The sequence below is a fragment of the Anser anser genome, assembly GCF_964211835.1.
Source record: "Anser anser genome assembly, chromosome: 10".
In the NCBI taxonomy this organism is placed as follows: domain Eukaryota; kingdom Metazoa; phylum Chordata; class Aves; order Anseriformes; family Anatidae; genus Anser; species Anser anser.
The window spans coordinates 11,745,015-11,759,060 of NC_139730.1; the positions used below are offsets into that span (position 1 = coordinate 11,745,015).

A 14,046-nucleotide genomic window follows, 5' to 3' on the forward strand; every position below is an offset into this window, starting at 1 on the left:
AACAAAGCCGGAGGCACCGCAGCCTCCCACCAGCCTCTCTCTCCCCCGCCAGCCCTCGTCCCTCCCAGCCCTCTCCCAGCACACCACACGCCTGTTTGCCCTGATACAAGTTTTATTACATAGTCGTAATGGCACTGCAGGAGTAAGATAGTCGTTAGAGCCCTAAAACCCAGCCTGAAAAATATACATTTACATATGTCGTTAACCCCCCCTCGCTCTTCGCCTACTGCAGGGCTGGTCAGAAAGCAGGAAACTAGTTTCTCTTCAGTAAGAAAATATATGTTGCTAAATGAAAAATATACAGTTAGAAGAGTTACTGGCTCGTAAGCTGCTTGTTGGGGGGGTTAAACCTCTACCAGCTCCCGCGTGTTTAACTAGGGTTCGTTCACATGTAAAAGACAGAGGTATAGTGTATAAAAAGGCAAAGTTCAGGTGTGCTCGTTTGCTTGGTCCAATTAAGAAATGGCCTTGGCTTCAGGCAGGAACGCTTCCCAGTACTTCACCAGCTGCAGAGAGAAGGAAAGAGTCAGGAGCCAGCACAGCTCAAGTCCAGCACTAATGAGCTTTCAGCAGGACTGAGAAGCTTTTAGGGAGACAGAAGCTCCTCCAACACACACAGCTTGCAGTCAGGGCAGGGTGTGCAGCCCCCCAAAAAAGTCAGGCATCCAGCAGGGTGCAATTTTTAACGTGCAGCTCTCCCGTTAGCTGCTGTGGGCAACGTGGGGGGCAGAGGGGAGCGGGATGCTCACCACCGCAGGGGTTTGTGCCTGTGGGGGCTCACATGGAGCTCCAGGAGGTAAAGGAGGGCTGGCTGCCGGCATCGGGGACACTCACCTGCTGCTGAGAGTTTAGTAACGTCTCAAGGTACTTAGTCACGTGTTTTCTGAAGTCCTTGGATTTCTCTTTCTGCAAGAGACAGTTGCAGAAGTGAGCAGAAAGCTGCAGCAACCACCAAAACCCCCTGGCCTTTGCGGGGAGGATGAAATTCAGGGGGAAGAGACCAACAGGATTTTCCTGTTCCTCCTGGGGCCATGTCGGAGGGTCCCAGCTGCCTACATGCCGAGTGACCAGCACAAGAGCTGGAAACGCACAGGGTGAAGCTCAGCCCTGGCTGTGACAGCAGCAGGACAGATGAGCAGGCCCGGAGGAGTTTTGCACAACCTGCCCTTATTTTGATGAACGTGCTCACCTGCATACTTTGAGCAGGAGAAAATCCCTCTTTAGCCAACAACAGCAGCTCTGCTGCAATGATGCCCCATTCAAACGTGCCTGAATTTGCAAATATTGCCAGCTGCTGTGGGAAAATCACACACCGAGGGTTGGGGCTCACCCACCTCGAACCGTATCACTTCCTTGCGGATCACGGCAGAAATCCGTTCAAAGTCCCTTTCATACTGCGTCACGCGAGACTCCCACTGCAGAGAGAGGAAGCACGCTGTTTCCAGGGTAAGGAAGCTTTTCGCTTCCTGTCTGAATAGTTTTTGACTGCTCGCAAGAGAGCTGATGCCAGCACTTCTGGTCCTCACATCGACTTGCCGCATGGCTGCATCCTGTGTCTGAGCTTGCTGCGAGCCCAGCACCCCTTATGCAAAGCCACACAAAGCGGGACCATAAGCAGCCCCTCCTGCAGCTTTTGCGGCTTCCCGAGGCCTTGCTAAAGGCTGGCTTCTCCTCTTTGCAAGCCTGTCAAGAGATACCCACCCCTCCAACTCAAAACGTCTCCTCTCACACTGCTCAGAGAGCACAGCACGCCTCACCTCTGAAATCTCCTCTTTGGCCTGCTGCAGCTTGTCAGGTTTGTTGGCCCAGAGCAGCCTGGCCTCCATCTCCCTCTTCTTCTGCAGCATGGTCTGGGCGTCCTGCCACCGCTGCCAGGTCTTCATGCGCTGGTCAAAAGCTCCCTGAAAGGAAGGAGCAGAGGCTGAGCTGGCACGTCCCCAAACAAGCTGGGAGCAGCGCCTCGGGTGCGCAGGGCTCAGCACCAGGGCAGCCCGTGAGCAGCACAGCTGTACCCTGTGCCACCTCACAGCAGCTGTGCTGGTGACAGTGACATCCACACCATCGGCGAGGGGGACACCAGCTAACGGCAGAGCTGCTTCATCAGCCAGGTCCTGGACCTGAGCACAACTGAAGCTCCCAAAAAGGCCAGAACACGGAGGTTTTTCCTCGCTGCTCTGCCAGGGAAGGAGCCCAGGCACTACAGCAACCAGCTTCAGGAGCAGCTCCAAGGCCTCCCTCGGTACAGAGCCCCTTTTATTACTTCACTGGGAACATCTAGGGCAAGGAGCTGCCTTCACCAGTCCCACACTGGTTCCCCTGCAGAGCACAGTGACCACGAGTCACTGCAGAGCACTTGAGCACCTGCCAGGAAATACTTTTTGTAAACCACCAGCCCAAGCAAGGAAGATCCATCAAATTTCTGAGCGTATCCAGCCAGATGGTGGGGAAGAGCCAGAAGAACAGAAAGCAGTGCCTGACAGCCTGGTCAAAAGGACAGAGCAGCCAAAAGACAGGTGAAGTCTGAGGCAATGTTACAGCTCCTTAGCAGAACATCCCAGACGAGTCCTGTTACCTCCAGCACTATCAGAGGTCTTGGTCCTGCCCTGCAGCACCCACCTCTCCCAGTAAGGAGCACAGCAGACCAAGCAGGCTGCGTTCTGGCCTCTGCAGGTTCCAGAAACAGCTGCTCCGAGATGGGACAAGTTTGGGGCAGAACCAAGTCAGCCTGCCAGACCTGGAGGTCACTTGGGGCTTGTACCATTCAGCCTCCAGCACAGCAGCCTGCGCACCAGGCAGGCCGCAAAGACTTCAAGACCCGGGCTGTTCCCCAGCAGGTGCCTGGCAGCTCTATTTGCAACACAGATCATACTTTGCAGCACCTGCAGCCTTCTCTGGAAGGGCTGAGGCCACCTACATGCCACGAGCTTGCTCCTTATCCCCCCTGAAGGACAACAGCATAGCCAGGTCTCACCTACCCTGCTTTCCTGATGCAGCAGCAAGTTTGCCCTCTGCCTGGAGAGATCAGAGGTACCATGCCCTGCACTTGTACTCAGAGGACCAGCTGCCTCCTGGCACACCTAGGCTTAAGATCTGCACTAGCACCAGTGGTCTGCCCTACAGCTTGGCTCTGAGGATTACCCCAACGGCGTGCTTACCCTTACAACTGAGAGGAGGCGGATGTAGTCTCCCAGGAGCTCAGCCAGGAGGAAGAAGTCATTGTTAGCCTGTTCCTGGTGCAGCTGTTCAATCTTCTCTTCCACCTCAGCCAGCTGGGACAGTGCCCGGGACAGGGCCGTGTTGTCCTCCGAGCTCCCCAGCATGGCCAGACTCTTTGCAAACTGTGCTGTATTCAACGCTAGCTCTGGTGAATGGAATAAAAGAGTCAACCACGGGCTCTGCCACACCGGGTGCTCCGTGAGACAAGCCCCAGCCTAGAGTTCAGCCCTGGGAGCTGCTTTTCTCTAGCCCCAGGAAACATCAGCAGGCAGAGCCAGCACCACCTGAGAGCTGGCAGCTTCTGCAGGACGATGGGAACCCCAGCCAGGAGAAGCAGCAGTGGGAGGACAGGCACAGGTTTGCAGAAGTCAGGCAAAACATGCAGAGGAAGGAAAAACATTCCTGCTCCTTGCCAGAGGACAGCTTGGCAATTAGCAACAAGATCAGCTCTGCTCTGGTTTGCTACAGCAGCTTTCACCCACTGGGGCACTATTTCACATCCTAAGCTTGTACAGCTGGACAGAAGACGTGGAATTATCATTTTACTTCTGTTTCCCATGACAAAGAGGCCAAGAGCCCCTTATAGCAAGGAAGCACTGCCGTATCTTCTCACACCTGATCACCGGTGGTCTCCAGCCAGGCATTGCACACGGCTTAACTGTTACGGCCCAAGCTACAGAGCAAGTGGTACCAAGCTCGTTACCTTTCCTGTGGTTCACTAGCGTTTCCACAACAGCATGCAGCTTCCGTAGCCGCTGCTCCTCACATTCCACCTCCTGCAGCTTCTCCTCGAACCACTGAAATGGACAGACCCAGAGCTGGTTCCCACATCCTCTGCAGGGCTGCAGAGCTGTCCTTGCATCTCTCACCAAAAGCTGAGAGCAAGGATGAGGACAGCCCAGAGGTATCCCAATACTTACTATGTCCGATTCATTCATCTTAATGGTCATTTTACTGACAGCATCGGTAGCTTTGTTGAACATCTTCAGTATTCCTGCTCCACTCAGGGCCTGGGTGCCTACTGCTCTCGGCAGCTGTAGAGAAATAGGGAAGTTTGCTCTGCCAGGAGATAAAAGTCACTTTTGAGAGCAGCCACCACAGTGGCATTATTTCCGTATGTGGGCCCCTGGACATTGGTGTTTCTGCAGCACAGCTATGGCAAAGGATTAGCCAGACACTGCCCAAGCAGTGGCACAGCCTGCAGAGCATTTCAAATAATGGGACTGGAGTTTTCAAGCAAGTAAGGAGTTCCTGAACCCTACACTGTATCTGGGTCTGTCTGGTCTGCTTGGCCAAGGTAACACATCTGCAAGAACCAGCTGTCCTTCCTGAATCCCTGAACCAGCAACCCAAGCTTCCACAGGTCATGCAGGCACACAAGTGCTTTGGAGAATCCCTCCAAAAGCCAGCAGCAGCTCACACCGCTGGGGACACTCTAGCAGAGTGTGCCTTCATGCTGCGAAATACTCTGCCACTGTCATTTTTCAGACCGCTGGTTAGAAGTGAGGCATTTCCATGAAGTCTGCTCCTACGCCAGAGCCCTTCAGCACAGCATTGCCCAGATGCTCAGTCTGGAATGGTCGTGCTCTCCTTGCGGGAGCAGGGACCACCTCAGCCACCCAGTTCAGCAGAGGCAGCTCCCCCCTAACAGCTGAGCATCAGGCAAGTCAGCACCAGCCCCGCTCACCTCAAACAGCAGGCTACACTCCCACCGTGAATTTCAGAACACTCAACCCCTGTCCTCAACGTGTGTCCCCACCATGATGTAAACAAGCTTGGCCACAGCTTGTTATCCGTGTATAGTTTTTAGATATGCACTAACACACAGAAGAGGTCCTGTTCTCCCCATCGCTGGTTAAGAGCTCTTAGAGGATCCTGCTGCTTCTCACTGAGCTTTGAAGCATCACGCCTTGTTAACTTCTTGTGCACTGTTAGCTTCTGTGCTCCCAAGGTACTCATAGCTACATCATTCCACCCCACTGACCTCCTCCTTTTCCAAGAACTCCCTGACGTCTGGGTCTTGCAGCATGGTTGGATGGCTGACAACTCTCCGTAGGTACCTGGGGAAAGGAACGCACCAAGAGTTACCTCTGTTGGAGCAAGCCTGGCTCCGAGACATCTCGGTGAGCTGCAGCATGCTTGTTATTTACTCCGAAATGGCAGTTCAGTAGCTGAAGCCAGACCCAACAAGCTGTTCTCATCCTCCCACCAAGAGCCCTCCCTCCCTGGGGACTCTTGTGAGACGAGTCAGCAAGACCAGGCCCGCACTAATACTCTCTGTATCAAGGTTACTTGATACAACAACTGACCGAGATCCAGTCTTACATTCCTTTACAATGACACTTTTACCAGATCTTCGGAGGCTGAAGCTGGAGGTGTACAGCATCCTGGTGCTAACTACAGCAGTCAATTCAGGTGGCAGAGCAAAGGCCACTGGTGGCTGGATAGTTAGGGTGGCAGTTAAAGAGACCAAGATATTTCTCACCTGATCTGCTCTGTTTGTACTGCTATTTAACATCCATATTTTTTGGCTCAAGACAGCTCAGTTTCCTCTCTGCCTTGTCAGCAGAATTTGGCCAGATTTGGATCAAGCACCAGCAGGGGCTTTTGAAGCAGGAGACAGTTTTAAAGTCAAAGCAACCTTCCAGTTGCAACTCTTCAGTGGCCTTCAGGTTCACTCTAAGCCTAGCACCAGACTGCTTTTCTCGTGTAGGGAGGAGAGTGCAGCCAGGCTGACCTTTCAGAGGTCCCTTGCTTGGCTCAGGCACGAGGGGATAGCTGTTGGGATCTGTACCTCTCTAGAGCAGCCCGTCTTTTTTCTAGGAACTCTGCAGAGGAGGAATCTTCTTTCCCAACTTTCACTTTGGTCATTCCTAGCATAGAAGGAAGGCGCAATTAAGGAGTGGCTTCAAACTGAACGTACAAGGCTGTGAGGTCTGTTACAGAGTACAGACTACCAGGGTGATGGTAGAGGATTCTGACCTTACATCAACAAGAGCTACTTGGAAAATTAAAATCTGCTTATGCCTACATCTAGCACAAATCTGCATCCAGAAGAGAGACAGAGCAATGCTAAGCAAGATTTGAGGGCCTACAGGTCCAGACCCAAGTGACCAACAATTCAGTGACAGTGCAGAGGACAAGGTTGTACTCTGCTTCAAGCAGATGCAGAGCCACCCATCAAATTTAACAAGGCTTTAAGCCCAGAGCTCCAAGTATGGAGCCAGCAGAGTTTTGTTTGTGCCACAGAACCCACATTATTTTATGTGCCTGCTTCCCATACTGCTCTGCAGCTTGCCTCTCAGCTTGGAGACTGCAGGCAGGCCTGTTTTTGGGGCACAAGGCTCAACATCAGAAGGATGAGATCTACAGCAGCGCTCTGCACCTCCACCACTCACCTATGAGACTCTTCTCAGGCGGTGGAGGCACGATGAACCCATTTTGGGCATGCTTCTCCGACAACTTCTCATAGAGACCCAGAAAGTCACTGAACCTCCTTTTCACTGAAAACTGCTTGCTCCTGAACATTGGCATGCTCGTCTGAGGGAAGAGACGAGACTCAGGTCAGACTCAGCCAGGGAAGCTTGCCTGTGCATGCACTATGTGCACTGTCACTTCTGGGGATGGAAATAGGACAGCTTGAGCTCTGTGGGATTGGAGGAGCACGCCAGGCTGCACTGAGCAAGCTTTGGCCTAGGTTTTCAGCAAATCACCTCCTAAGAGCCCTCCCTGTGGTGATGCTGCAGTGTTAACGCCACTAAATAACAGAGCAGCTGTTACTGTGGCCACAGGAAGCCTGCTAAACCCTGCCTACTGCCTAATCCCATCATCCCTGCTCCCCACAAGAACAGGGACCACTGTTAGGTTGCACATAAGGCTTCAGGGGCCATCAGCAGCTTTTGACAGTATTTGCAGAGCAAGGCTGGAGGCTAACAAATCCCCTGTCCCCATCACACACCAGCACCTTTGCACCACAAGACGCAGTGCCTGTGGCCCAACAGCTGCTGGACAGACAGCTAGGAAAGGCTTTTTGGAGAGCTCAGAGAAGTGCCCAAAGCTCCAAAGCAGGGCAGCAGCTGCAGAAAGCTTGATTTCTTGCGACTAGCCCAAGAGAACAGGTCCTGACAAGAGGCTAGCTAGCAAGAGCTGTGTTCACATCAGCCACAGAGCCAGCATCTGGGGCTCTCCCTAGCAGATGCTATTCCTGCTGCTCAATCCAATGCTGAGCGGAGGTATCAGCCAGGACTGCAGTGGCTGGAACTGGCTGAAAGTCAGTCCCTTTCCAAATAGATTCAAACCTATTTCTCAGCTAGGCTCATCCTTTGATCTGTAGGAGTGGATTATAACTCACGAATCCATGTAGATTCAGACCTCCCATCTATTTAGGTCACTGTTGACTTGATGTGGAAAGGACAACCCAGCTGCCTCAGAGCAGGGAAAAAAAGGCATCTTATCTCAGAAGCAACGAGTTACACCTACCTGTGTTGACACTTTGTAGGCTACGTACGCATTCATGCCATCCCCTATGGGAAACAAAAACAAGGCGTTAGTAACCCAACATCAGACTTTTGCATCACCTGGAGGCTTCGGTGACTGCAAAGCACCAGGTGCCAGCCATCTCCTGGCCTTTGCCTGCTTCACTGGTTCTGATCCGAGCCCCAAATCTGCATGCAGATCCTCAGGCGGCATCCTTCTGCAGGACCCTGGACCCCTGCCCACTAGGCATTTCCCCAACCTGACTGCTTAGCTCTCCTTTTCCTTCCCCAGGCAGCCAACGCTGACAATCAGATGCTTGTTAAGCTGACGGCGTTTGGGCTAACTCCACACATCTGCTCAGCACGTAACAATTCAGCGGCTGTGCAGCACATGAAGTAGTCTATTCAGAGGATGCAAGTCAGACGGCCCCTGGCTGCGTGTGGTTTGATTCCGAGACATCACAGGCAGTTTTTTTCTCCAGCTAATACAGAAATCCCCTTGTCTGGGGAAAGGAGGGTTTACCTGGTAGTTCAATCAAAGGGCATCCTCAGAAATCAGATACCGACCCAATACACCTCTGATTTAGAGGTCAGCGCACCTCCCAGCTCCGGACGTCACAAGCTGGCTGGGCTCAGGTGGGTTCTCTGCAGACTGCCCTGGAGCTGGCTAAGTTGCTCTGATCCCCACTATCAACAGAGAAAGCCTCGTGCTTCTCAGAGCCCCACAGCTGCTGGGGAAGGTGCCAGAACATGGGACAATACACTTGATTTTAGGCTGAGGAAGTTCTGCCTCCTCCTTGCCAGCTGCACACAGGACAGCGCTGCCTAGAGGTCAAGCAGAGTTGTCACCATAATCCCAGACACCAAACTCTGCTAGTGTTTGAGCAGAGTTTGAGCATCATGCTTCCCCCTCCTAAAACCCATGCCTGGGTCTCTGCTTTCGAGCTGCCTGGTTTACTGAACCTGCTGCCACCTTGCTCGTTGGTCCTACACTTTTTGCTTTCTTTCGCTTCATTTCCTCGAGATGTTGGAAGAAGTTTTGCGGAAGTCACTCAACAGTCAGGTTTGTGTTTGCAGAGACAGCTCGAAAGCATGACGTGTGGGGACAGTAGCTGCACTCAGTCCTACCGCCAAGCCTCGCTTGCCTAACTGTGCTTCACCCCATGCAGCAAGACAGGACGGTAACTCACCAACTTTCTCTGGGTCACTCACTCCTACAGTCAGCTCAAATTTGTCCTCCTGTTCCTCTTCTTCCAGCTGTTTAAAGTAAGCACACAAGGACAGCAAGTTAACACTAGAAATCCAGGCTTCAGTCCACTCCAAACCACGAAGTCCCACACGTTACTGCGCTTGTCGTACTGCCGAGGCATCTTTGGTATTTCAGTCTAGCCAAGGTAGCTCTGTAAAGCCCTTGGGCTTCTCACTTATGTTGAGTCTCCGCGTCCCAAGTATCCCAAACAGGCTTTGTCTTTACAATGCTGTCTGCTCAGACTGGTGCACAAACTGACCAGTGCTAAGCGGAAACTCTGCGGAGTGGAGCCTCAGCCCAGCTCTGCGCAAGATGGTTCCCTCTGGGCTCCTTTACGTCATGATTTCTGTTTTCATTTGAAACTGCAGAAGACACTGAATGCACACAGAAGGTAAGTTATACTGCGCAGGCACGCAGGGATGGAGAGCCACGACAGCAACCGGCAGACCCAGTCTGCGCTGGTCTTTCAGTCAAATCCTGCTTTGCTGAAGGTCAGCAGGCGGCAACAGCAAAAGTACTGCCTCTGACAGCCCACGGGGGCTTCAGGCTTGCTCAGAGAGCATTATGCTTCCTTGTTAGCAGGATGGTAAAGCACCAGGCCTCACACGGCCCCTGGTTTAAGAGCCTTAAGGTGAGAGCATCTCAGTTCACCGATCAGCTCAGCATCCTGCCCTAGTTCTGCACTGCTTCTTCACTTGAGCTGGTTGGGAGCTGGCCTGAGACACACTGACAGCGAGTCAGTCCTCACAAGCTCAGAGGTGCTTGGGGCAAAAGAGGAGCTCTTTATTCGTCTCCAAAATAGTTTTAGTCTCCATACAGGAGAGGACACAGAATTAGGCCAAGTGTCACCTAGCTAGGCTTGGCAACCAGACCACAAGTTCCGCTGAAGGAGTCTGCACTCCCGTGTTGCCCAGGAGACTTATTTAAACACACGTAAGAGCGGTTACACCACCTGCCCCATCTGTGGCAACAGGGGGTGCTAGAGCTCTGAATCCGAGCTCAGACCCCCAGGGACCAGGTCAGCTGCTTGCTCTTCCAGCGCTGGCAGCAGCCTGCACCAGCGCGTTTCCACATGAGCGAGAATGCTGACAGGCTGACCTCAACCCGCTTCGGTGGTATCAGCCCCAGACCGATGGCCTGAGATAGAAGCCAGGGCATCCAATATGCCAATTACATTAACTGCATCGTTTAAGATGCAGGTTTACATCGAAGTAAACAGACAGGTTCCTGCCAATTACAGTCCCAAACCAGCAGGGCAAGTTGGAAAGCTCAGAGCAATTCTCACCTCCTCATAGCTCTTTGGAGGGTTTCTAGAAGAAGAGCTTGCAGCTACTTCTAATGAGGGGGCAGGATTGGATGCTTTGGCCAGTTCCTTCTTCTGGTTGTTTTGCGTGCTGTCTAGAGACAGCTCTACAGTGGCATCTGTCAAGAGAAGTTTGCAAGGGTCAGCCTCTCTACTTTGTGTTGCTGGAAATTTCAATATTCTCAGAGAAGTTCATGGGATCTAGGCAGTAACAGTAGTCTTAATTAGCACAAAAAAAAAACACAGGGAGGACATCCGTATGCATCGGCAAGAGCATGACTTCATGCACCTTCGCTGCAGCCAGAGCATCTGATCAAACCTGCTGGAGAACGTTTCGTTAATCCAACAGACTTCTTATTCTAGGGACAGCCAGGCAACAGTTCCTTGCTGCGTGCGTGCAGCAGCAGCTGCACACTAGAGCAGCTACAGGCGAGCTGGATTTTTACACAGCACGTAAACCTGCTCCTTCCCAGGACGTTTCTCCACCCAGAGGAAGCCAAAGCTTCCCTCTGTTACCAGGCATCTCCAGAGCTGACTTTCAGATGTCTCTGCCAGAGGTGCCACACCTAGCCGAGGAGCAGGGCTGCTAGGGGAGGTCTGACCCTCCTTGTTTCCCCTGCTGAGGGTCGTTACGTTCCCTGTCCTGGGAACAGCCACGTCTCAGCTAGAGATGCTTCCTCCACCTGCATGGAAGGAGGAGAAGGTAGAGAACAAAAAGCCCTTCAACTCTGGGAGGACACTGCCTTGCAGTTTAACAAAATTCAAGTGAACCCCATTTTTAGGCATTTTCAGCTTCTAAACAGTTAATCCTGCTGCACGATTAAGCTAGAGACCTGGAGGAGGCGGCATGGACCTTCCCAAAACCACCGCTAGCGCTCAGTGCTCCCAGAGCAGACTGCAACACAAACTTCAGATAAGGACCAGCGATACTCCACAGTAAGCACGGTCTAGCCACTCGCAGGTCACGGCTAGACTGCAGATGACTCCCAGCTCAGAGTGCGGAAAGCCCCGGGGAGTGCTCAGGACAAACAGACTCACCTGCAAATAAGTCCTGATCATCTTGCTCTACGCGAACCCCATTTTCTTTGGAGCTGCTGCTCACAGGGAGAAGTGATTCCCTTTTTGGAGCCGGGGGCTTGCTCTGAAAAAGAATTTAAAGAACACAAAGAGGTTATCTCTGCTGAGAAACAGATGGTGGGGGACCAAACGGCCCACCTTCCTGGCCACTGCCACACAGGGCCACTACTGCAGACCCAGTGCGGACAGAGGACATCGCAGGCTGCTTCCCTCTGCTTCCCTTCCGCCCCCCTGCGGTCCCAGCAGAGTACACATATCGCGACAGCCACGACAGGCCTGGCCGTGCTGTTTGTGGCACCTGGAGCCTCGTGCACAAGAGCTACATGGGGCTGAGCAGACCTCTCAGGAAAACCAAGCTTTTGCTGCCAGTGGCAGAGACCCACGGCGATTTGCTTCCCAGCTCGTGCCCCCTCCGCCAGCCTGTGGCCAAGCAAACAGGGGCGCTACCCCCAGCCCCACGTTAGGTGCATCGGGGAGTCATTTGGGTCCTCTGCTCCTGCAGGGGCTCTTCAAGCTGGGAAGAAACTCTCTGTGGGCAGGGTGAGGCAGGCACTGAAGTTTCCCTACGAGCCTTGCAGCTCTCAAAGATGGAAAGTTTCTAGGAACAAGAAAGTATCACGCCCTGTTCCACTTCTCCATCTGTTAGCACGGAAGTTAAGAGCTGCAGCCTCCTTCAGAGCAGCCCATGACACAACGCCCACCACATCCGAGGCCCAACGGAGCGCACCCCCTGACCACCCCGAGGCCCCCTGATATCAGCCTGATGCTTCCCACAGGGGAGCAGATCTTGGAGCTGACCGCTCAAACCCCTCGCTAGAGTTTTGTGGCCAGCAGGGATTGATGCTTCACAAACAGATAAGTTCCAGCTCTGGTTATAAATACGCTGGCCCCAAACATTTCCTCGCTGCCACCCCCAACGCCCACAGCTCTGCCTCACCAGCAGCTCCCCTGCTGCACAGGGAGTGTTTTGCTAACACTCAAGGACAGAGAGACAAACAAAGCCACCAGGGCATGCAAAAGAGCCAAGTATTAGTTATGACAGTTGCTTCAACAACATTAAGCACTTGATAAGCTGCTTTAGCTTAACAGACTTCAGATTCTGCTAAGGGCCACCTGATTTGCACAAAAGCCTGTAGTGGTCAACACCCATCTGCTTTAGCAGGCTGCCCCCACCACAAAGCAACGAGCCACAAACATTTTCCATTTCTTCAGTGAAGAACGGTCCTGAGAAGCTCCAGACCATCACCATGTCCTGGTGCTGGCAACAGGTCCCAGCATTTTTGGGCAAGTCAGGACCATGCTTTCCCATGTTATTTTCAAAACATGGGACTGCTCTGTTCTGCCCAGACCAACACAGGAGCTTCACCCTCACAAGCAGACACAGGGCAGCGTGTGGATAAGAGGCATGTCCCAAACTGCCCTCTTCTCTGCTGCGAAGCCAGCAGCAGTGACACGCAGCTCCGTTCCCTAGTGGTGGACAGCTTTGTGTCTTTGGGCCAGCTCGAAGGAGGGTGAGATCTGTGCCCTGGGCACATACCTGGGCTGGGAAACTGTAAACAGGTGATGGCTTTGGGGAAGATTCCTGCCTTGCCTGCTGGAGCAGGCTGGAAAAACCGAGTGCACCACGCAGACCACGGTGTTGGCAATCAGAGGGGACGACACGCTCAGCCTTGGCTCATAGGGCTGAAGAGATCAGTCCCGGCACCTGCCTGAGGAGCTGGCCTCCCGGCTGCCTTTAGCAGAGGCTGCCACTCAGCTCAGCCTCCGAACCCAAGAAGCAGTGGCTGGGTGCAGAGGAGGGGGGGGCAACCCTCCGGGAGAGCGGCCGGGACAGGAGCTGCCGTGCGACGCCCCCCCCCCCCCCAGAGCCCCCAAAGCCGTGGTCGGGGCCGGGGGGCGGCTGCTTCTCGGTTTGAGGCACCCACCCCAGCCCAGCACTCAGCGCCTGGGCCCGAGCTGCCGCCCCCAGCCCCAACGGCGGGGCCTCCGCCAGGCCCCGGCTCCGGACCCGCCTCCCCGGCCCCGCCCCGCACTCACGGTGCCGGCGAAGATGTCCTCCCCCTCCGTGTCGCTGTCGGCGGCCTCGCCGTCGCCGTGGGGCGGGGGAAAGGGCGGGGGCAGATGCGGCCCGGGGGAGGGGGAGCGGGAGCCGCCGGCGCCGCCCGACGCCATCTCCGCGCCGCCGCTTCCGCCCTGCCACAGCCGGGACCGGAAGCCGCCGCCGCCACTTAAACCGCGGGGGCGGGGCGAAGAGGCGGGCGGGGCTCCGCGATTGGACGAAGCCGCCTCTCGGCCACCAGGGGGAGCCAATGAGCGCCGCTGTTCGGCGTCGGGCCGTACCATTGCACCGGGGAAGGGGGGGAGAAGCGCCCCCCCCCAGCAGTGGACGAGCCCCGAGCTGAGGGAGGGGCGGGAAGCCGCGCTGAGGGACGGCCCGGGTGGTCCCGCCCACACCGGGGGTCCCGGCCCCTGCGCTGAGGGGAGCCCACACGGCCGCCAGCCCTGGGCGTGGGGCCGCCGCTGCTGCGGGTCCCAGCCGAAACGGTCCCCACACCGCTCCTGCCAACACAACCACCACCCCAGTACCAGACCGTAGTCTGTTAAGCACCGCAGCCGAGCTGGCCGCCACCCCCTCAATGCCATGACCAACATGTCTGTGCCGCCCTCAGCACCACAGCCGGGGTGGCTGCCATCGTGTCACACCGTGACCACCCGGCCATGTCTCA

General features: G+C 54.6%; 1 protein-coding gene across 1 annotated transcript; it reads right to left on the reverse strand.

Annotated features, from left to right (window-relative positions):
• Positions 1–94: 94 nt before the first annotated feature.
• On the reverse strand, positions 95–13,678 carry SNX1 (sorting nexin 1). The gene is made up of 15 exons (XM_083850767.1): positions 13,358–13,678; positions 11,282–11,384; positions 10,226–10,362; positions 8,882–8,948; positions 7,696–7,739; positions 6,615–6,756; positions 6,011–6,089; positions 5,201–5,276; positions 4,137–4,250; positions 3,920–4,013; positions 3,156–3,361; positions 1,758–1,901; positions 1,335–1,415; positions 835–906; positions 95–506 (listed from the first exon to the last, which is right to left on the reverse strand). Exons 1-15 carry the CDS (start codon positions 13,661–13,663, stop codon positions 456–458), a joined length of 1,716 nt encoding a protein of 571 aa, XP_083706893.1. The 5' UTR covers positions 13,664–13,678; the 3' UTR covers positions 95–455.
• Positions 13,679–14,046: the final 368 nt, after the last annotated feature.